We start from the raw sequence: 23,075 nt of genomic DNA, 5'->3' as shown, positions 1-23,075 counted from the left end.
ACCGAACAGAGTTGATCTACTGTAGCTAATCCTAGTGGATTCCGTCTGTGTGGCAAACGCCTAGGTAGGAAAAAGGGGAGAAAGGAATATCGGAGTTTACAGAGCAGGACAAAACTGATATGTTACCTGTATTGTTCATAACAGAAAATACCAAGACACACTCAAATTAGATGCAAACCTTAAAAACATATATTTTTTTAACGGATTTAACTCTTGGATCAGAACGAAAGATTTCTAGTCAAGCAGGACTGGAAAATGAACATGGATGTCGGAGTAACGATGGCATCTTTGTGTAATTAAATCAATTTCTATCTTCTTTCTGGCACTAAAACTGCGCCGGCCGAAGTTTGCTCTATATTCAACTATCGATTATAGGTAAAGTGATTTTACTTGCCCATTTGAAGGGAAATAAAACAGATTAAAGTAATGTATTGTTTTACTGCATTAGTCGCTACTACTATGTTTCTCTACTGAAAACAATTTTTCTCTGCCAGTTGTTTAGCCTCTTGGCATGAATAGACCTCCCGAGTGGCGCAGCGGTCAGCACCACCTGAAAAATCCGAATTAAAAATAATATTATACTGAACAAAAATATAAACGCAACATGCAACGATTTCAAAGATTTTGCTGAGTTACAGTTCATATGTATAAGGAAATTAATTAATTAGGCCCTAGTCTATGGATTTCACATGACTGGGAATACAGATATACAACTGTTGGTCACAGATACCTTAACAAAAGAGGTAGGGACGTGGATCAGAAAACCAGTCAGTATCTGGTGTGACCACAGTTTGCCTCGTGCAGCTTGACACATCTCCTTCGCATATAGTTGATCAGGCTGTGAATTGTAGCCTGTGGAATGTTGTCCCACTCTTCAACAGCTGTGCGAAGTTGCTGGAAATTGTCTGGAACTGGAACACGCTGTCATACACGTTGATCCAGAGCATCCCAAACATGCTCAATGGGTGACATGTCCGGTGAGTATGCAGGCCATGGAAGAATTGGGACATTTTCAGCTTCTGGGAATTTTATTTGTATTTATTATGGATGGCAGCAGCTACTCTAACTGGGGTCCAGCAAAATTAAGGCAGTTTATACAATTGTGTGTACAGATCCTTGCTACATGGGGCTGTGCGTTATCATGCTGAAACATGAGGTGATGGCGGTGGATGAATGGCATGAGAATGGGCCTCAGGATCTCGTCACGGTATCGCTGTGCATTCAAATTGCCATTGATAAAATGTAAAAGTGTTCATTGCCAGTAGCTTATGCCTACCCATGCCCTTATGCCTACCCATACCATAACCCCACCATGACGCCTCACAAGTCCTCAACTGGCAGCTTCATTAAATAGTTACCGCAAAACACCAGTCTCAACGTCAACAGTGAAGAGGAGACTCCGGGATGCTGGCCTTCTAGGCAGAGTTGCAAAGAAAAATACATTTCTCAGACTGGCCAATAAAAAGAAAAGATTAAGATGGGCGAAAGAACAGACACTGGACAGAGGAACTCTTCCTAGAAGGCCAGCATCCCGGAGTCGTCTCTTCACTGTTGACGTTGAGACTGGTGTTTTGCGGTAACTATTTAATGAAGCTGCCAGATGAGGACTTGTGAGGCGTCTGTTTCTCAAACTAGACACTAATGTACTTGTCCTCTTACTCAGTTGTGCACCGGGGCCCCCCACTCCTCTTTCTATTCTGGTTAGAGCCAGTTTGCGCTGTTCTGTGAAGGGAGTAGTACACAGCATTGTATGAGATCTTCAGTTTCTTGGTAATTTCTCACATGGAATAGCCTTCAATTCTCAGAACAAGAATAGACTGATGAGTTTCGGAAGAAAGTAATTTGTTTCTGGCCATTTTGAGCCTGTAATCGAACCCACAAATGCTGATGCTCCAGATATTCAACTAGTCTAAAGGAGGCCAGTTTTATTGCTTCTTTAATCAGGACAACAGTTTTCAGCTGTGCTAACATAATTGCAAAAGGGTTTTCTAATGATCAATTAGCCTTTTAAAATTATAAACTTGGATTAGCTAACACAACGTGCCATTGGAAAACAGGAGTGATGGTTGCTGATAATGGGCCTCTGTACACCTATGTAGATATTCCATTTAAAAAATCTGCCGTTTCCAGCTACAATAGTCATTTACAACATTAACAATGTCTACACTGTATTTCTGATCAATTTGATGTTATTTTAATAGACAAAAAATGTGCTTTTCTTTCAAAAACAAGGACATTTCTAAGTGACCATCAAATTTTGAATGGTACAATAGTAGTGCACTGGACCTTTACTAGTCCTGTATTAGCCATCTGTAGTGCGTGCAAACAAATTCTAATCAGCGCCGCCCCCCCACACACAAAACAATTGACTTTATGCCATTGAAACTTTTTTTATTTTTCTTGTTGCTGCCAAGCATCATCTGTTGCCTACCTGCGGAATTCAATTTTCTTCCTCTTTTCTCAGCCACTAGCTGGCTGTAACCCATATCATTTCTTAATATTATTACCTCACTCACACACTTCCATCTGTTGCTTTATGTGTTCCTCAGTCTGTCAGGCAGCCACATCATTCCACTGACTGCCCTTTTGCCTTTCAAATGAGACACAATCTCCCTTTGCCTCAGCAGAACTTCACTTCCCAGTTGTGTGTGTGTGTGTCCCCCTCTGTCTGTCTGCCACTGATGCATTCACTCCAGCCCTTTTCTGCATGTTGATCTGCTGATTCTCTGCAAACCAATACAAATGACCCCTATATCTCTCTCACTCACTCATTCTCACTCACACTCACACACACACACCTGTGTGTTCGCATGCCTGTGTGTGTGGAAACAATTTACTGGCACAGTTTGTCATGACTCATGCTATGCTGCTGTTAATGTGACTTATGGTTGCTATGCAGTTTGGCAGCAAAGCCCTGATAGGTCAGTTTAGACACGTCCTCTATGTGCTGTCCACTGTTGTGGTCTCAAGGTCTCTGTTGTGCTTGAGAAAGGTATTATGAGTCATAGCAGGCTATTTTTAGTCTCACGTGTTATTGTGTGGCCTTTTGAAGTGGACTGTATTTCTTATTTTTCTATGATTATGTCAATGACAGCACCAACTGACGTTGAGTTTGTTATCGCCTGGCAGATCCTGGCAATACAAACATCTGATGCTAAACTTTGAAATAGGGATTCATGATGATAAACCTTGTGTTTGGTCTTCCATAGAAAAATACTGTAGTTAACAGACAAGTTGAATGATACAGTACATGCTTTCAGATCAGTTTAACCCAAAACTGTCAATAGAAACCAAATGATTTTAGGCAGGAGGGAAAAGCCCTGTCTATACAGTTTAGTAGTAGGGTGAAACACTGGTTTGACAGTGGTCTCTCTCCATCTCTCTCTCTTTCTCTGACTCTTCAGTAAACAGTACTACACACCTGACTCATTGTGTCTTTCTTCCTTCATCAGATGCTCTCATCAACGTAAATTACAGTATCGATAACTGGTTGATGATTGATAGTTACAGTCTCTCCAATAATGCTCTGCTTTCCACATGTACAGTATAACTGGAACGTATCAGAACGTATGTCTACACTGTTTATGTATCATTAATGTAGACATAAAGGACTTGTGTTCTCTCTGTTCGCTGGTCTCCAGATGAGTCGTCTGTGGAGGCGTGACGTGCCCCTGTCTGAGCGGCTAGGACTAGGTGTCGGGGTTGGAGAGGACTACCCCCTGGGTATGGCCCCTGGTCCCCGTCCCACCATGACCCCCCCGGGCCCAAACATCTCCTGGTTCCCAGAGGCCCCCCTGCTGACCTCAGAACAGTCCACCTTCCTGATGACCCCCGCTGCCCAAGCCGTGTCGGGCTTCTTCGTCTGGACCGCCCTACTCTTCACCTGCCACCAGGTAATACACACACACAGACTGACACACACTGTATCACCGCCTGGTACGGCAACTGCACCGCCCGCAACCGCAGGGCTCTCCAGAGGGTGGTGCGGTCTGCCCAACGCATCACCGGGAGCAAACTACCTGCTCTCCAGGACACCTGCAGCACCCGATGTCACAGGAAGGCCAAAAAGATCATCAAGGACAACAACCACGAGAGCCAGTGCCAAAGCTGGGCCCGAGAGACTGAAAAACAGCTTCTATCTCAAGGCCATCAGACTGTTAAATAACCATCACTAGAACCTTAGAGGCTGCTGCCTATAGACATAGACTATGAATCACTGGCCACTTTAAGGAATGGAACACTAATCACTTTAATAATGTTTACATATTTTGCATTCCTCATCTCATATGTATATACTGTATTCTACTGTATTTTAATCTATGCCGCTCCGACATTGCTCGTCCAAATATTTATATATTTTTAATTCCTTTACTTGAGATTTGTGTGTATTGTTGTGAAATTGTTAGATATTACTTGTTAGATATTACTGCACTGTTGTAGCTAGAAACACAAGCATTTCGCTACACCCTTAATAACATCTGCTAAACATGTGTATGTGACCAATAAAATTGTATTTGATTTGACTTCCCCACATCTCAAAACAAAACACTCAATCCACTAAAAATAAACACCATTTGGTGTTTCTGTCGACCGTTGGCTGTGGCTGACTCAGGTGTCTAGGTGTTGTCTGTCCCTGTAGGTCATACAGTGGAGGAAGGGAGGGTTATGTAACTACAGGTTCCACCTGGGGTGATGCTGGAGGAATAGATGCATCTGCGCAGTGCTCAGAGAGCACAGGTTGCCTAGCAACAACACACAATCCCTGTTTGTTTAACTGAACAAGTCAACACATACTGCACACATACCGCGTCAAAGGCTACCTGTCCTTCTGTCTGGAATGAGAGTCTGGTGGCTTCTTACAAGTTTTGTTTCTTACTCTATCCCTCTCTATTTCTATCCCCACCCTCCTCTCTATTTCTATCCCTCTCTATTTCTATCCCTCTCTATTTCTATCCCCACCCTCCTCTCTCTAGATACACTGAATGTACATTTTAGTTATTTAGCTGACGCTTATATCCAGAGCGACTTACAATAGTGAGTATCAACATTAGGAACACCATGACAAACTGACGAGGTGAATCCATGTGAAAACTATGATCCTTTATTGATGTCACTTGTTAAATCCACTTCAATCAGTGTAGATGAAGGGGAGGAGATGGTTGAAGAAGGATTTTAAAGCCTTGAGACAATTGAGACATGGATTGTGTATGTGTGCCATTTAGAGGGTGGATGGGCAAGACAGATTTAAGTGCCTTTGAAGAGGGTATGGTAGTAGGTGCCAGGCGCACTCAAGAACTGTAACGCTGCTTTTCTTGACACACTCAAACCGTGTCTTTCTCTCCCTCCCTCTTTCCATCTCTCTCTCTGTCTCCCCCTCCTTCCCTCCCTCCCTCTGACTCTCTCCCTCCATCTGACTCTCTCTCTCTCCATCTCTCTCTGTCTCTGCCTCCCTCCATCTCTCTCCCTCCCTCCCTCCCTCCCTCCATCTCTCCCTCCCTCCATCTCTCTCCCTCCATCTCTCTCTCCCTCCCTCTCTCTCTGTCTCTCTCTCCCCCTCTCTCTGTCTCTCCCTCTCCCTCCCTCTCTCCATCTCTCTCTTTGTTTCTGCCTCCCTCCATCTCTCTCCCTCCATCTCTCCCTCCCTCCATCTCTCTCCCTCTCTCCCTCCATCTCTCTGTCTCTCTCTTCTTCCCTCCATCTCTCTCTCCCTCCCTCTCTGTCTCTCCCTCTCTCCCTCCATCTCTCTGTCTCTCTTTCTCTCCTTCCCTCCCTCCCTCCATCTCTCTGTCTCTCCTTCCCTCCCTCCATCTGTCTCTATCTCTCCCTCCCTCCGTCTCTCCCTCCCTCCATCTGTCTCTCTCCCTCTCCATCTCTCTCTCTGTCTCTCCCTCCCTCCATCTCTCTCTCTCTCTCCTTCCCTCCCTGCCTGTCTTTCTCTGTCTCTCTCTCCTTCCCTCCCTCCATCTCTCTCTCTGTCTCTCTCTCTCCTTCCCTCTATCTCTCTCCCTCTCTCCATTTCTCCCTTTCTCACTCCCTCCCTCCATCTCTCTCCCTCCATCTCTCTCTCTCCCTCCCTCCATCTCTCCCTTTCTCCCTCCCTCCATCTCTTTCTCTGTCTCTCTCCCTCCATCTCTCCCTCCCTCCACCTCTCTCTCTCTCTCTCCCTCCCTCCACCTCTCTCTCTCTCTCTCCCTCCCTCCACCTCTCTCTCTCTCCCTCCCTCCATATCTCTCTCTCTCTCCCTTTCTCCCTTTCTTCCTCCCTCCATCTCTCTCTCTCCCTCCCTCCCTCCATCTCTGTCTCTCTCCTTCTCTCCCTCCCTCCATCTCACTCTCTCCTTCCCTCCCTCCACCTCTCTCCCTCCATCTCTCTCTCTCTGTCTCCCTCCCTCCATCTCTCCCTTTCTCCCTCCCTCCATCTCTTTCTCTGTCTCTCTCCCTCCATCTCTTTCTCTGTCTCTCTCCCTCCATCTCTTTCTCTGTCTCTCTCCCTCCATCTCTCTCTCTCTCTCTCTCTCCCTCCATCTCTCTCTCTCTCTCTCCCTCCCTCCACCTCTCTCTCTCTCTCCCTCCCTCCATCTCTCTCTCTCTCTCCCTTTCTTCCTCCCTCCATCTCTCTCTCTCCCTCCCTCCCTCCCTCCATCTCTGTCTCTCTCCTTCTCTCCCTCCCTCCATCTCACTCTCTCCTTCCCTCCCTCCATCTCGCTCCCTCCCTCTCACCATCTCTCTCTCTCTCAGATCTACATGCACCTGCGGTACTACAGTTCTCCTAATGAGCAGAGACACATCGTGCGGATCCTCTTCATCGTGCCCATCTATGCCTTTGACTCCTGGCTCAGCCTCCTCTTCTTCACTAACGAGGAGTATTATGTCTACTTTGACACCGTCAGGGACTGCTACAAGGGTAAGAGACTAGCGTAGAACAGAAGTGAATGGCTTCACCATGGAGATCAGCTGTATTGTGATACTTCCTCACCCAGTGTGTGGAGGTCATGGTGCAGCCCCATGGACAGATGGCTAAATGCTGCTCTGCCTCAGCGCTATCTCTTGTTGTTCTGAGGCCTGCCCAGATTTCTGTGTAGGAAAACCTGTTGCATAGCAACTCTGTTCACCCTACAGGGCAGCCCTAATGATGAGGTCTCAACCAAACTTGCTGGGACACACACACACAGAGAAAGAAGACAACTCTCCCTTATCAGAGAGTCAGCTGTTTATCTGGTCTGGCTTATGCAATACTCCTAGTCACAAGGTATACACTCACCAACACACACTGACACACACCCTCCCATACTGTCTGTTACACACCCAACACACACTCTGACACACACCCTCCCATACTGTCTGTTACACACCCAACACACACTCTGACACTCACCCTCCCATACTGTCTGTTACACACCCAACACACACTCTGACACTCACCCTCCCATACTGTCTGTTACACACCCAACACACACTCTGACACTCACCCTCCCATACTGTCTGTTACACACCCAACACACACTCTGACACACACCCTCCCATAATGTCTGTTACACACCCAACACACACTCTGACACTCACCCTCCCATACTGTCTGTTACACACCCAACACACACTCTGACACACACCCTCCCATACTGTCTGTTACACACCCAACACACACTCTGACACTCACCCTCCCATACTGTCTGTTACACACACTTGAATCCCCCTTTAGGGGTTAATAGATAGTACAATGGTGTAAAGTGTGTTGGTCATATGCAGTGAGGGATCAGGGCTGGGCCTTTCCTCTGTCATATTGGTCACATTGATGCAATACAGACAGAGAAGGTCATAGACAGGCCACTGGATACATCCTGTAGGTAGTCTTTCATTGGTTCAGTCAAAGGTGAGAATAGATTGTGTGTGTCCATTTCCTTTGATATGACAGTCATTGTCTAATCTTGTCTGTTGGGGGAATGGAAGAGTACTGGGTTTGAGATTTTTTTCCATGCCCATATTAGGAGGGCAATTATGATGTAAAACATGTCCGAGTAGTTTAAATGTTTGTGTTGTTGACTTCTTAAATGGTCTTTTTTTGATGATGTGTGTGTCTCTCCTGTGCAGCGTTTGTCATCTATAACTTCCTGAGCCTGTGTTATGAGTACCTGGGAGGAGAGAGCGCCATCATGGCTGAAATCAGAGGAAAACCTATTCAGTGAGGCTTTTCTTCCACTCGTGTGTGTGTGTGTGTGTGTGTGTGTGTGTGTGTATAGTCAGTGTGTGTGTGTAGTTTTGTGTAGTCTATTTGTGTGTGTATGTTGAACATCTCTCATTACCCGATGCTGTATTTAACAAGGTGTTTTCCTGCGCCTCCAGGTCCAGTTGTATTTACGGTACATGTTGTCTCTGGGGGAGGAGTTACTCCATTGGGTTCCTGCGGTTTTGTAAGCAGGCCACGCTACAGTTCTGTGTGGTCAAACCCCTCATGGCCATGGTCACAGTCATCCTACAGGCCTTTGGAAAGTACCGCGACGGAGACTTCAAGTACGATACTGTGCTTCTTCTTAAGCAATCGTAGAATATCTCATACCAACGCTTTATAATAAGACTTTCAACTACCCAAAATACACTGTGCTTCTGTGTGGATAGATGTATATCCAGTGATACAGGTTCGTCCTAATGCTGGTTTACACTCAAATCTAATCAACTGTCATGTCCCTGTCTGTCCCCCCAGTGTGAACAGTGGGTACCTGTATGTGTCCATCGTCTACAACATCTGTCAGCCTGTCTCTCTACGCCCTCTTTCTTTTCTATTTCTCCACCCGGGACCTGCTCAGCCCCTACAGCCCCCTGCTGAAGTTCTTCATGGTCAAATCTGTCATCTTCCTCTCCTTCTGGCAGGGTGAGACACACACATACACACATACACACATACACACCAAGCATCTAAATACAGATTGACATTTTTAGGTAATTGAAGCGCTGTTGGCAATTGATTATGAATGAGGTCATTCATATCATATCCATACCCAAATCAATATTATTATAGTACTGTAGTCATTCTTCACATACCAGTATTTGTTCATTAATCTCTGTTTATTTGCCATCAGGCATGTTGCTGGCCATCCTAGAGAAGTGTGGGGCCATCCCCAAAATCAACTCACCCGAGGTGTCAGTGGGAGAGGGAACGGTTGCCGCCGGTTACCAGAACTTCATCGTCTGCATTGAGATGTTCTTTGCCTCCCTGGCCCTGCGTCATGCCTTCACATACAGGATCTACATGGACAAGAGGCTGGACTCTCTCTCTCAGGGTAAGGAGACTAACTTTTAGCTGTATTATTTACTGTGGCGTTGACCTTCTTGACGTTGGTCCAGCTCATTGGGCTGTGGTACTGTAATATTTTCACATTTTGCAGAACTTATCTTCTCTCTATAACATGATGTCAGGTCTTCTCTTTTCACTGACTCACACTCTCTTTTCTCTGTGTTCCCTTGTCAACATACGTTTCCAAATTTGTCCTCGTCCTCTCCATACTTCTTTATTATCCTTTATCATCTTTCATTCATCTTTGTTTTTGGAATACCTCCTTTCCTTCATTCTTTTTATAAACGCCTATCTTGGTTCATTGGTCATCCCTCCTCTACCTATACTCTGGGTCATTTTGTCTTTCTTATTCTTCCTTCCATATCATTTCTTTCTCTTTCCCCATGCTGCGTTATCAAGGCCCAGTTCCTATGTATGGAGAGTCTGGTAGGTCTACCACTGAGTCTCTTCCCCAGCTTTACGCTTCTTTCTACTTCTTACAATCCTATGTTCAATGTTGTGTTCCTTTTGTCTTACTTTATATGAAAAGTTGCTTTCTGTCAAATCAGTGGTTGTCCTTGTTGCTGTTTTTACATTCACTGCAGCAAGCTTCCAGCAGTGATTTCTCACTGTGTTTAGGTTTTACATTATTCACAATTACTACACAACTCCTACTTGACCTTTTTGATATTTTATCTCTTACCTGTTGTCCTTTCCTCCACCCCATATTCTCAGGTCGCTGTGCCCCAATGAAGAGCATCTCCAGCAGCCTGAAGGAGACGATGAACCCTGGAGACATGGTCCAGGATGCTATCCATAACTTCTCCCCGGCCTACCAGCAGTACACCCAGCAGTCCACCCTGGAACAGGGTCACTCTGCCCCGCCTGTGTCCCGCACGCACAGCACCATCAGCACCCGCGACAACGAGAAGACCCTGCTGCTCAGCTCGGATGACGAGTTCTAAGTTAACACACACCGGCCCCAGCCAATCACCTCTTTACTGACTGTTGGGGTGAGGTACTACCTCCTGGTCTTATGGAGTATTGGCAGGGGATTTAAAGTGTGTTGTTTGGGGTTGGCATCGACCTCAATACAGGACCATATGACTTAGCCTGGTCCATTCAATATCCTCTACTACACACAATTCAGGACTTTACAGGAACTCTTCTCTTGGTAGAATATACGCTTATTGGGAACATGATGTTATGGTTGAAACCATTGTCTAAAAAAACTTCAATGGTTGGTTATATAGGATTTATAGGGATTTTCTGAGAGAATTATACTTCACTTATTAGAGAGACATTTATGGTTTGAATAAAAGTGATTTTATCGTTACAAAGTGTGTCTGCTTGCTAGCTAACATCCAATGAAGATGGCCCATACTACATTTATATTAAAGTACTTTGGCTATGGATGGCATTTTATTTGTCGTTTTGGTTTAAAATGTTCAGTTTTAAGACCATTCTCCATGGTGACAATTTTGAAAGTTGATTTGAAAGGGATGGTGTGGGGGAGTGGTTTAGGGGAGAACCAGCTGTGTGGACTGGAGTATGGGACAGGGACAGATGAGAGAGGGGGATGGATGGGGGAGTGGTTTAGGGGAGAACCAGCTGTGTGGACTGGAGTATGGGACAGGGACAGATGAGAGAGGGGGATGGATGGGGGAGTGGTTTAGGGGAGAACCAGCTGTGTGGACTGGAGTATGGGACAGGGACAGATGAGAGAGGGGGATGGATGGGGGAGTGGTTTAGGGGAGAACCAGCTGTGTGGACTGGAGTATGGGACAGGGACAGATGAGAGAGGGGGATGGATTGGGGAGTGGTTTAGGGGAGAACCAGCTGTGTGGACTGGAGTATGGGACAGGGACAGATGAGAGAGGGGGAGTGGTTTAGGGGAGAACCAGCTGTGTGGACTGGAGTATGGGACAGGGACAGATGAGAGAGGGGGATGGATGGGGGAGTGGTTTAGGGAAGAACCAGCTGTGTGGACTGGGGTATGGGACAGGGACAGATGAGAGAGGGGGATGGATGGGGGAGTGGTTTAGGGGAGAACTAGCTGTGTGGACTGGAGTATGGGACAGGGACAGATGAGAGAGGGGGATGGATGGGGGAGTGGTTTAGGGGAGAACCAGCTGTGTGGACTGGAGTATGGGACAGGGACAGATGAGAGAGGGGGATGGATGGGGGAGTGGTTTAGGGGAGAACTAGCTGTGTGGACTGGAGTATGGGACAGGGACAGATGAGAGAGGGGGATGGATGGGGAAGGGAGGGAGGGATAATGGTTGGTTTGACAGCACTTGATCAGATTCCAGATGAAGAGAACTGCTCCAGTGTTTAGTGGCTGTAGCATGCAGACCAGCAGGGTGAGGGCAGACGAGCAGTGTGGTAGTCTGGATTATACTGTTGTAATTGGGGCATTATTTGTATGGTGAGGATTAGGCCTTCATCCAGCGAGGCTCACTCTGTCACCAGACCTCTGCTGGCCTCTAATGTAGGTTAGTCATCTAGGGTAAACACCTTAGTGAAACCGATCTGTGTGATCAGACAACGCAATAAGTATAGTTAAATGTTATGCTACATGGTTATAATGTAGGACATTTTTATATACTTACAATTCCAATTAGACAAACATTGCACAATTTCAGGCAAATAAAGTGTAACTCGATACAATAAAATATTCAGCTTTGTAATGAAGTGTGGGTCAGTTTTAGACTCACTTTTAGTGTTGTATACATGTTTTCATTACACAGAAGTGAATGTTCAGTGCTTACAGACAAAATATATTGCGTTATCCATAGTTTATATTTTAGTTCATTGTAGACAGTAGGGGCGCAACTTTGGTTTTAGATGTGGGAGGGGGGGACATATATTTTTTTCAGTCAGATAAACACTCCAAACAGCCTACCCGACCGCTCAGAGCCGTACGTATGGCCCTAAAGCACACTGTTGCCTTTAAGATTTTTTTTTATCACATACCAATGATAAAACGGGGGGACAAATGCAATTTCAGAATATGGGGGGAGATGTCTCCCTGTCCCCAGTAAAAGTTGTGCCCCTGGTAGTGAGTAATACGGGACTGGCTGCCATTATACAGTAAAGACATGTTGAGTCCCTGCTGCTCCATGCTCAATCCTGCAACCAGAGCGCAGCAGGGAGACTATTATATTTGGTGACTTGACACAGACAGACACACACACAAATCTATCAAACACAGACTGATCATGGTAACACGTTATGCCTGCAGCCTGCACATTCTGTCTGCTAGAGAAAGGAATGCTGTGTCGTGGAGTGGAGTCCCAGCCTCCGTCTATCCTGACCTCTCAATTTTTGCTATGTGTGATAGCTAGGCCTAATATGCGTAGGAAAGACAGGGTCCAGAGAGGCTATTGTCTGTTGGATGGGTCAATATTTCCCATTAAGCAGGGGTGGAAAAAGTACCCAATTGTCATACTTGACTAAAAGTAAATATACCTTAAAAGAAAATGACTCAAGTAAAAGTGAAAGTCACCCATTAAAATCATATTTGAGTAAAAGTTTTAAAGTATTTGTTTTTAAATATACTTAAGTATCAAAAGTAAATGTAATCGCTAAAATATACTTAAGTATCAAAAGTAAAAGTATAAATCATTTAAAATTCCTTATATTAAGCAACCCAGATGGCACGATTTTCTTGTTTTTTTTAAATTTACGGATAGACAGAGGCACACTCCAACAGTCAGACTAATTTACAAACCAAGCATTTGTACTGCCAGATCAGAGGCAGTAGGGATGACCAGGGATGATCTCTTGATAAGTGCGTGAATTAGACAATTTACCTGTCCTGCTAAGCATTCTAAATGTAATGAGTACTTTTGGGTGTCAGGGAAAATATAAGGAGTAAAAAGTACATTATTTTCTTTAGGAATGTAGTGGAGTTAAAGTAAAAGTTGTCAAAAATATAAATAGTAAAGTACAGATACCCAAAAAACTACTTAAGTAGTACTTTCAAGTATTTTTACTTAAGTACTTTACACCACTGCCATTAAGGTATGGCCAGAATGTCTGCTTTATTTATCATGTGGAGGCCAGTGTGTAGCATGTTATGGAACTAAAGTAGGCCTTGAGAGGAAAGGCCAGAGCTTATTATGATATGTCTCCTGTAGCATTCAGTTGAGTCCTCTAACACGTTGAATATATTATGATGGTTTGGACTCATCCCCAAACATTTAGAGTTTCTGGTACAGAGAGAATCACACCACAAGACCATTTCATTCTCCATTTCCTATTTTTCTGATATCTTCTCGCTCTGCGCTCTCTCTCTTTATCGAGGCCTAGGGTGCATTTTATTAACCAGATGTAGAAGACTCAAGATGTTGCTCTATAAACTCTCTTCTTTTGACTAGTTTTCTGTATTATGTCATAAAGCTGCTGATATTATGCTTCTATTTTTCATCTAAATAATATTCAGAGAAAAAAAATATTAGGCCAAGAGAAAATAAAGATTTGTTTTAAAGGAGTCTTGTCACTATTATGCTATTTCTTAGATGTCTTATGATTTTATGATAAATATAGCTCCAAATCACAAGTGAAAGAGTGGGAAATCTCATGGGGAGACATATCTGCTATTCTCTTCTGAAAGTACATTTTACATGAACATTATATCTGCTTTTCTCTTCTGAAAGGAAATTTTACATGGACGTTTACCATTGCTTATTTTAACCTCCCTAGTCAACAGTAGTTGTAGTTCCCTAAAGAAAACCGCTCCCTGCTGTTGTACATACACTATGGTTTCATTCTTCTCCTTTCTGCTTCCCTCTCATACATTATGAAACCTGCCAGTGGTGAAGAACTGGCAAAAACAGCGTGATCAACAACTACATGATCAGCTGTGTGACATGGTCAGCCATTACAATTTAACAGTGGTCATAGTAGCGGTGTTGGTAAACTATCAATTGAGTCATGACTGACTTAAGGAATTGGATTTGACTACTTCAAAAAAGTAATATAATGTGCTTTGCATTGTAAGGGGTGAAAGGGGACTCACCTGACCCTCTCCACCAGTGGAGCAGGTTGAGAGCTTCAAGTTCCTTGGTGTCCCCTCACCAACAAACTAACATGGTCCAAGCACACCAAGACAGTCGTGAAGAGGGCACGAAAAAACCTATTCCCCCTCAGGAGACTGAAAAGATTTGGCATGGGTCCTCAGATCCTCAAAAGGTTCTACAGCTGCACCATCCTGACGGGTTGCATCACTGCCTGGTATGCAATTGCTCGGCCTCCGACCGCAAGGCACTACAGAGGGTAGTGCATACGGCCCAGTACATCACTGGGGCCAAGCTTCCTGCCATCCAGGACCTCTATACCAGGCGGTGTCAAAGGAAGGCCCTAAAAATGGTCAAAGACTCCAGCCACCTTAGTCATAGACTGTTCTCTCTGCTACCGCACGGCAAACGGAACCGGAGCACCAAGTCTAGGTCCAAGAGGCTTCTAAACAGCTTCTACCCCCAAGCCATAGAACTCCTGAACATCTAATCAAATGGCTACCCAGACTATTCACATTGTCCCCCCCCACTTTTACACTGCTGCTACTCTTATCTATGCATAGTCACTTTAATAACTCTACCTACACGTACATATTACCTCAACTAACCGGTGCCCCCGCACACGGAATCTGTACCAGTACCCCCTGTACATAGCCTCACTATTATTTACTACTGCTCTTTAAATATTTGTTACTTTAATAACTTTTTTTAATAGGTATTTTCTTAAAACTGCATTGATGGTTAAGGGCTTGTAAGTAAGCATTTCACTGTAAGGTCTACACCTGTTGTATTTGATTTATATAAATGATCACAATCACTCCATTGTATTCACAATATATACAACATTTATTTCAGTTATTAATATATAAAATAGACAATGTACTTAATTTTCACCATAGAAAAAATACATGTAATAAATACAGACCATTTTAGTTTTGCTGTACAAAACATCCAGCACAATTTGACAATAATCTTATGAGACAGAGGATAAATGCTATGCAACATTGATATTGAGAAGATAGCTAAGTATATCTTAATGGAGTATTAATCAACACAATATAATGTGTCATATTATTGACAGTTTAAATGTATATTGCCATTCATTTCCGAATGTCGAATCAAACTGTCTAGTGGAGTCAGCAGGGGTTTATTGATAAATCATGGATGTTACAAGGCTTTCAGGTGAATTAAGCACCACCTCATCTCTGTCCTCTCTTTGACCTCCTCATTCACCTCCCAAATCCTCTCTACCACCACATCTTTTCTTCATATCCATCTTTCTTCTACCATTCTTTTCCTTCGTTCTTTCTCCTTACAGTGTTTGTCTCCCTTTCGAGCCAGTTCAGAAAACAAAACGTAAAATAATAATTATCATAAATAACAATACGTATCATCGCAATCACCTTGGTACTTTATAGAAAAATAGTATCCCTACAACAAGCCACTCGACTCACTATGAAATTAGTACAAATATGGTGTACACACATACTAAAATCATCTTACAGCAACATGACCGTCGGCTTTAGCATATCTAAAACAGCTCATTACAAGTTAAACATTACAAAAATAATTGTCACACACTTCATACAACAATTAGACTTGAGAATTTCCCCAAACTAGTCATATCCAGGTATTTGAAACATACATTACATCACAGCACTCATTAGCTTTGTAATATCTATCCTTTAAATACACATAAAATACCTCTGAATAAACAGTTGCGCAAACATTTGTCTCTTGTATAAACATTATAAAATAACAGATAAAGGAATGCATCAATTGATTTTTGCATTGACTTAGCATTCTACAAGATGTTGATTATTCAACTGTTTCCAGCAATGACCAACTTCTGCAAGTTGGGGAATCTAGAGACAAGCAAAGGATGTTTTTTTATAGCAAACCAAAATGTGCACTGTGGTACAGTTGAAAACACCCATGTAACCACTACACACGGCAGCACAGTGAAGCACAATAGTATCGACACACTAGAAGTACAGAGGAACAACACTCCAAGACGTGTACAGATGTCAATAGTGATGCCATTTAAAAAGTCAAAGCATTAGAAGAAGCGGTGGAAGAGTCTGATTAACCCAGACATTGTGTAGCAGGGCTGGATGCCATGCCAGAAGGCAGAGAGCTAGCTGGCTCGGCCTGTTGAGTAGCAGTTACAGAGAGCACCAGCAGCAAAACTGGCTTTGTCCACAGATGGTGTCTGTGTCCCTGTTTTGCACGTCTGTCATACTTTAGTTGGATTCGTCAACCGTCGTGTTTCCATAAGTCCACGCATGTCTGAGTGTGTGTTGGCTGGGTTTAGAGACTATTTGTCACTGCCTGTGAACACTGTACGTCTGTGTGTGTGTGTCATCCGAAGCGCATGAGCTTCATAAGTGCCTATTTGTCCTATTCCTCCAATCCTCCTGCTCTCTCCAAGTGTGCATTTGTCTACCTGTGTGTGTGTGATATATATATATATATATACGTGCCTGTGTGTGTGTATATGAGTGCATGTACAAGCGTTTGTCCATCCCCAGCCCGGTCGGTTCCTCCTAGGACCCCCCCTGCTCTCTCTGGACGTGGGCCTGTGGCGGGGTCTTCACTATAGTAATGACAGAGGCTGTGTTGAGGCGTGGGGCTGTAGCCAGGAGGTTGCCCCCTCCAGACTCTAACCCACGGGCGAACCTCTGCAGGGCTGCCAGCCTGGCCCCTAGGCCCTCCAGCTCTCTCCTCATCCCTGCGTTCTCCACCCCCAGCCTCTCCACCTCCCTCTGGAGCTCCTTCTTCTGCTGCTCCAGGGCCTCGCGCTGGGACACGCGCTTCACCCGGCAGCTGGCAGCGTAGCCACGGTTCTTCAGAGTGCGCCGGCGCTGCTTGAGCTTCTGGACCTCCTCGCGGGACAGACCCCGCAGGTGCAAGTTGAGCTCCCGTACAGACAGGGACATGAGCTCGCTGTCCGACAACACCGGAACGTTCTCACCACACTCCCGCTTTACCTGGAGAGGGAGGATGGAGAGTTTTATAATTTTCTTTTAGAGAAAGCGCTGTGACGTGCGTGTAAAATGCACTTTAAAATCGAATGAACTCCAAACGTTATCATAAATGTATTCTAATTCTACCTTCAGGGCTTTGCTGCTTCTTTCTGACGTCATCATCTGGCTTTATCCTGTGTCTCCGACACCAATAAACACAGATTTATAGACGGTCTACAAAAGAGAGTGAGAGAAAGGACATGATTACATTTGAAGCATTTGAGAAACGTTAATCTAATGAAGTTCATGTGTTCCCTTATGTACATACACACTACACCAGTGTAGTAGGATATAAAGACATTCCATCTTGGACTGAAGACCTTCCCTTGAAAAGAAAAAACATCCACCACACTTCTGCGGTCTATCATTCAACTGTCTAAGTGGGAGTAAAGTGAGGTTTTGAAAGTTTAAGATTTCTCCCCTGACTGGAATAGTGAAGGGAAGTTAAGTCTATCATGTGCCCATCCCACATTGCTCAAATCAGGTGTTCCCCTCAAACACTAGTAACCACTTCCTAACGCTCACAGCAGAACTGAACTAATATGAATACAGTTATAACCTAACAGATTGGACATATTGTGCATTTCCAAATGCTCAAAGTATGGGGCTGGGTTCAGTGGCGGTCGGTGACGTTTAAGATGGGGGGGTGCTTTTTTTATGAGCAAGGCCTTATGACAGCATACTGTCATTCATATTCCATTCACCCAGCTCAATGTAACAGTGATAGGTTTAGGCTACTACATAATACTCAAATTTTCCCAATACCCATCATGAGGTTGCTACAACCTAGTCTATGAATGAAAGTTTACAACATAGGTGCACAGGTCGTTAGAATTTTGAGTAATCAAGGTGACAGACAGTGACACATTCAATAACGCCTTGCACACTCATGCCTGCATCTAGCTGATCTAGGATGTAATCATTAGTCCAACAGTTGCAAATGTGAATTTCTATTTGACAAATTAATCTATTTTTATACCTGTTCTGTTCACTTCAGTCTAACTTATAAAAATATATATATATATATATATATATTTTTTAACCAGAATCGGCAGAATGAAGACACGATAACACGCAAACAGAGTTCCCTTTCATAGCAGCCACATAAAAACAGAATGCTCCCTTTGCTCGTTGTATATATCAAATCAAATTATATTTGTCACATACACGTTTAGCAGATGTTATTGGGTGTAGCAAAATGCTTGGGTTTCTAGCTCCAACAGTGCAGTAATATCTAACAATTAACAACAATACACACAAGCTAAAAAGTAAAAGAATGGAATTAAGGAATAATTAAATATTAGGATGAGCAATGTTGGGTTGGCATAGACTAAAATACAGTATAATAGAATACAGTTTATACATAAGATGAGTAAAGCAAAAATATGTAAACATTAACGTGCCTAGTGTTCCATTATTAAGTGGCCAGTGATTTCAAGTCTATGTATATGGGGCAGCAGCCTCTAGGTGCAAGGTTACGTAACCGGGTGGAAGCCACCTAGGGATGGCTATTTAACAGTCTGATGGCCTTGAGATGGACAGAGAGAAGCTGTTTTTCAGTCTCAGCTTTGATGCACCTGTAGCAGGAAGAACAGGAAGTTGCTCAGGTGGTTGTTATCCTTGGTGATCTTTTTGGTCTTCCTGTGACATCTGGTGCTGTAGGTGTCCTGGAGGGCAGGTAGTTTGCCCCCGGTGACGCGTTGTGCAGACCGCACTATCCTCTGGAGAGCCCTGTGGTTGTGGGCGGTGCAGTTTCTGTACCAGGCGGCGATACAGCCCGACAGGATGCTCTCAATTGTGCATCTGTAAAAGTTTGTGAGGGTTCTAGGTGCCAAGACAAATTTATTCAGGCTCCTGAGGTTGTCGAGGCGCTGTTGCGCCTTCTTCACCTTACTGTCTGTGTGGGTGGACCATTTCAGATCGTCAGTGTTGTGTACGCCGAGGAACTTGAAGCTTTCCACCTGCTCCACAGTGGCCCCGTCGATGTGGATAGGGGCGTGCTCCCTCTGCTGTTTCCTGAAGTCCATGATCAGCTCCTTTGTTTTGTCGATATTGAGTTTGAGGTTATTTTCCTGGCACCACACTCCCAGGGCCCTCACCTCTCTGTAGGCTGTCTCGTCATTGTTGGTAATCAGGCCTACTACTGTTGTGTCGTCTGCAAACTTGATGATTGAGTTGGAAGCGTGTGGCCATGCAGTCATGAGTAAACAGGGAGTACAGGAGGGATCAGCGAAGTGGAGGTGTTGTTTCCTACCTTCACCACCCGGGGGCACCCGTCAGGAAGTCCAGGACCCAGTTGCACAGGATGGGGTTCAGACCCAGGGCCCCAAGCTTAATGATGAGCTTTGAAGTTACTATGGTGTTGAATGCTGAGCTATAGTCAATGAACAGCATTCTTACATAGGTATTCCTCTTGTCCAGGTGGGATAGGGCAGTGTGCAGCACGATGGCGATTACATCATCTGTGGATCTATTGGGGGCGGTAAGCAAATTGAAGTGGGTCTAGGGTGTCAGGTAAGGTAGAGGTGATATGATCCTTGACTAGCCTCTCAAAGCACTTCATGATGACAGAAGTGAGTGCTACGGTGCAATAGTTCAGTTACCTTTGCTTTCTTAGGTACAGGAACAAAGGTGGACATCTTGAAGTGGGGACAGCAAACTGGGACAGGGAGCGATTGAATATGTCCATAAACACTCCAGCCAGCTGCTCTGAGCATGCTCTGAGGACACGGCTAGGGATGCCGTCTGGGCCGGCAGCCTTGCGAGGCATAACACACGAAAATGTCTTGCGCTGACGCTGGCCACGGAAAAAGGAGAGCCCACAATCCTTAGTAGCGAGCCGCGTCGGTGCCACTGTGTTCTCCTCAAAATGGGTGAAGAAGGTGTTTAGCTTGTCCGGAAGCAAGACGTTAGTGTCCGTGATGTGGCTGGTTTCCCTTTGTAGTCTTGCAACTATCTACGTCCTCTCCTCTTCTTTTCCCTTCGCTTGTGGACTTCATTGCACATCAGCTGTCTATGGCCAGGCACAAAAACCTTTCCAATCCAAACCTTCATACCATGACCGCTAACCGCTACACACAGCCTACATCGTTGTCACGCCATTGTCAACATAGCTACTAGAACTGACGCGTAAGTAAACCTTCTTTAATCATGCAGTACAGTGCAGTCAGAAAGCAGTTCAGCAGTTACACCGGCAGGCCCCGGTGGGAATAAAATAAAACCAAAAGCTTACCTTGACTTGGAAGAGTTCCAGTATTTGATAGCCAGCAAGCTAACATAGCCAGCAAGCTCTCTTTTTGAGCAGGGCGTTTGAGTAGGCTAAAACTAGCGAGCTGCATTTGCTTGCTAAGTAAAAGTTCAACTTTAAAAAATACAACCTCTCACTTCTTAATTTGGAAGAAATTAATTTGTTCAACTATTGGTCTCTCAGTCAACTACTCACCACATTTTATGCACTGCAGTGCTAGCTAGCTATAGCTTTCAGTACTGGATTCATTCTCTGATCTTTTGATTGGGTGGACAACATGCTAGTTCATGCTGCAAGAGCTCTGATTGGTTTGGAAGTTGTCATAATTACTGTGTAAGTCTATGGAAGAACCATGAGCCTTCTAGGTTGTGTTGAAGTCAATGTACCCAGAGGACGAAGGAAGATAACTGTCTTCCGGCTACACCATGGTGCTACCCTAGTGCTGCTGAGGCAACTGTAGACGTTCAATGCAAAACAGTGGATTTTAAATCAATTATTTGGTGACATTAATATATTTAGTATAGTTTTATCTAAAAAGGTTAACTTTAATGTTTCCATTTATTTTCACGAAATTCATTGAGGATGATGGTCCTGCCCTTCCTCCTCTGAGGAGCCTCTGCTGGTTGGGTTGGACTCTTGCATGTGAAACTTGGTATTTGGAGGATCTCTTTTACATTTTAATATTTTATCTATTCAGGACAAGTGGCAGCTATGTTTTGAGTGTTATTTTAGAAGTTATTCTTGTGTTTGATGTAGGTTATCCTCATGTGTTGTCACAATAATTAACAATAAAATCCCCTTTCCCCAATTAGGATAAGGAACGAGATCACAACAAGAACTGGCTAGATGTAAAATAGAATGACGACTCAGCTCTAACATTGACGTCTACACGGGATTATAATTATTGTTCTAAATAAAGGCTCTGGTGAGTTTATGGTGGATCCTTGACCTTACTGTTTCCCGAAATGCGTGGGAAGTGACCTTACACTCAAAAACGTCTGTCCTACCACGAGGCGCCGTTGTAAACCGATGTGACCATTTCATAAAGTCATAGTGATTCAGCAATAAGCTGCCCACCGCTAGTTTCTAACGGGCGACTACACTCTCTCGTACATGTATTGTGTCAATAAAACCTCACTAAATATTGAACGATACCCGTCTCCTAAATTCTGCATTTAAAGCAGTATTTTGTGCCTAATAGTGTTATAACACAATACAGTTCTGACGTTAGTTGTAACGTATAATCCAATTAGCCGAGAAGGAGAAACACAAAGCTATATTTACCTTTCAAATTATATTGATGTTTGATAAGCTAACTTTCATTATTAACAGATTCACATTTAAGATTTGTGCCTATGTAAACATTTAATTCTCAATAAAAATCCACCCATTTCCTTAAACTGGAAGGGAGCTGGCGAGCTAGCTCAATGCGATAGTAAACACACGGCAACTGCGCAGGTCGCCATCCATTTTTTTTAAGCAACGTTTAAATAGCTCCTTTTAATCTTAAAAAATGAGAACCTATACAATGTTATACAAAACACCACATATCGAGAACAATACCCGACATGCATCTAAGATGTGTAAATAGTGAATATGTGGTCGTATCATTGTTGCCAAATTGTATCAATTTTGAAAGGCTAGCTAAACAACATGCTAGTAGCATTAGCCAACAACACAGATTAGCCAATGCTAGCTAGGTGGCTGGCTAACTCGAAAAGCAAACAGCTGCCTACTTACTTGTCCTTAGCTATGTCGTTGGAGAGTACCAACTGCCAGTCTTTGAGTTGTCGACACAATTGTATAAATAAATGTTTCAAAACACGGAGAAAAGTCAAATACTGTGTTCAGTCGAAGTGAGATAAGCGACAAAATGTCAGTCCGCCTTTTCCCGGAATTACTCTGTTCGGTGGGGTTAGTTTCTTTCATTCACAAAAAACACAGTAACAATGACGTAAGCTCGAAGGAATGAGGGTGGATCCCGCCCGCCCCCACAGCGTACGAGCTGCAAGCAAAGGATCGGGATGTAAACAATAAGGAATCCATGAGTCCCAAACATTTTTAATGATGATGACCTGCGTCTCCTTTCATATTCTTATTGATTTAGAAAGGCGATGTATGGAAAATGAAAATAGATTAGGGAAAAATGACATTCCAAATGAATAGTCAGCTGCACACCTAGTGAATGTAGGTGAAAATGACTTTCATGTTTATATAAAGGTGAAAAAAAAGCAACAACCCTGAAATTACAATAATACTTATATTGTAGAAAGGGAGAGTCTGACTCCTTGCTCCAATACATTGCATTTTGAAATCACAAATTTTGAGGCTCTCCTTATAGTGGATTACTAGCCAAAGATCAGTATGCATCATACATAAATACTAAAAACGATATCTAAATATTAAACACAATTTTAAAAATTACAGTTGTTTTGTTTAATCATTAAACACTCTATAAGACATCTCGTACGACAGAGGGCGCCATTTATTTTAGAGAGTCAGGCAACTGACAAA

The 23,075-nt window shown here is 43.8% G+C and overlaps 2 protein-coding genes across 2 annotated transcripts; one reads left to right on the top strand and one right to left on the bottom strand.

Annotated features, from left to right (window-relative positions):
• Nucleotides 1-3,666: 3,666 nt before the first annotated feature.
• Nucleotides 3,667-10,528, top strand: LOC120045708 (transmembrane protein 184B-like). The gene is given in 8 exon segments (XM_038990650.1): nt 3,667-3,893; nt 6,738-6,903; nt 8,088-8,178; nt 8,340-8,507; nt 8,698-8,736; nt 8,738-8,865; nt 9,074-9,274; nt 10,003-10,528. Coding segments are annotated over 8 exon segments (1,191 nt in total). The 5' UTR covers nt 3,667-3,725; the 3' UTR covers nt 10,233-10,528.
• A 4,587-nt stretch (nt 10,529-15,115) lies between these two features.
• LOC120046766 (transcription factor MafK-like) lies at nt 15,116-22,504 on the bottom strand. The gene is made up of 3 exons (XM_038992254.1): nt 22,302-22,504; nt 17,402-17,488; nt 15,116-17,278 (listed from the first exon to the last, which is right to left on the bottom strand). Exons 2-3 carry the CDS (start codon nt 17,435-17,437, stop codon nt 16,835-16,837), a joined length of 480 nt encoding a protein of 159 aa, XP_038848182.1. The 5' UTR covers nt 17,438-17,488; nt 22,302-22,504; the 3' UTR covers nt 15,116-16,834.
• Nucleotides 22,505-23,075: the final 571 nt, after the last annotated feature.

The sequence above is a fragment of the Salvelinus namaycush genome, chromosome 4 (assembly GCF_016432855.1).
Source record: "Salvelinus namaycush isolate Seneca chromosome 4, SaNama_1.0, whole genome shotgun sequence".
Classification (NCBI taxonomy): Eukaryota; Metazoa; Chordata; class Actinopteri; order Salmoniformes; family Salmonidae; genus Salvelinus; species Salvelinus namaycush.
Note: the sequence above shows the minus strand (reverse complement) of the source record. Positions and strands in the feature narration are given on the sequence as shown.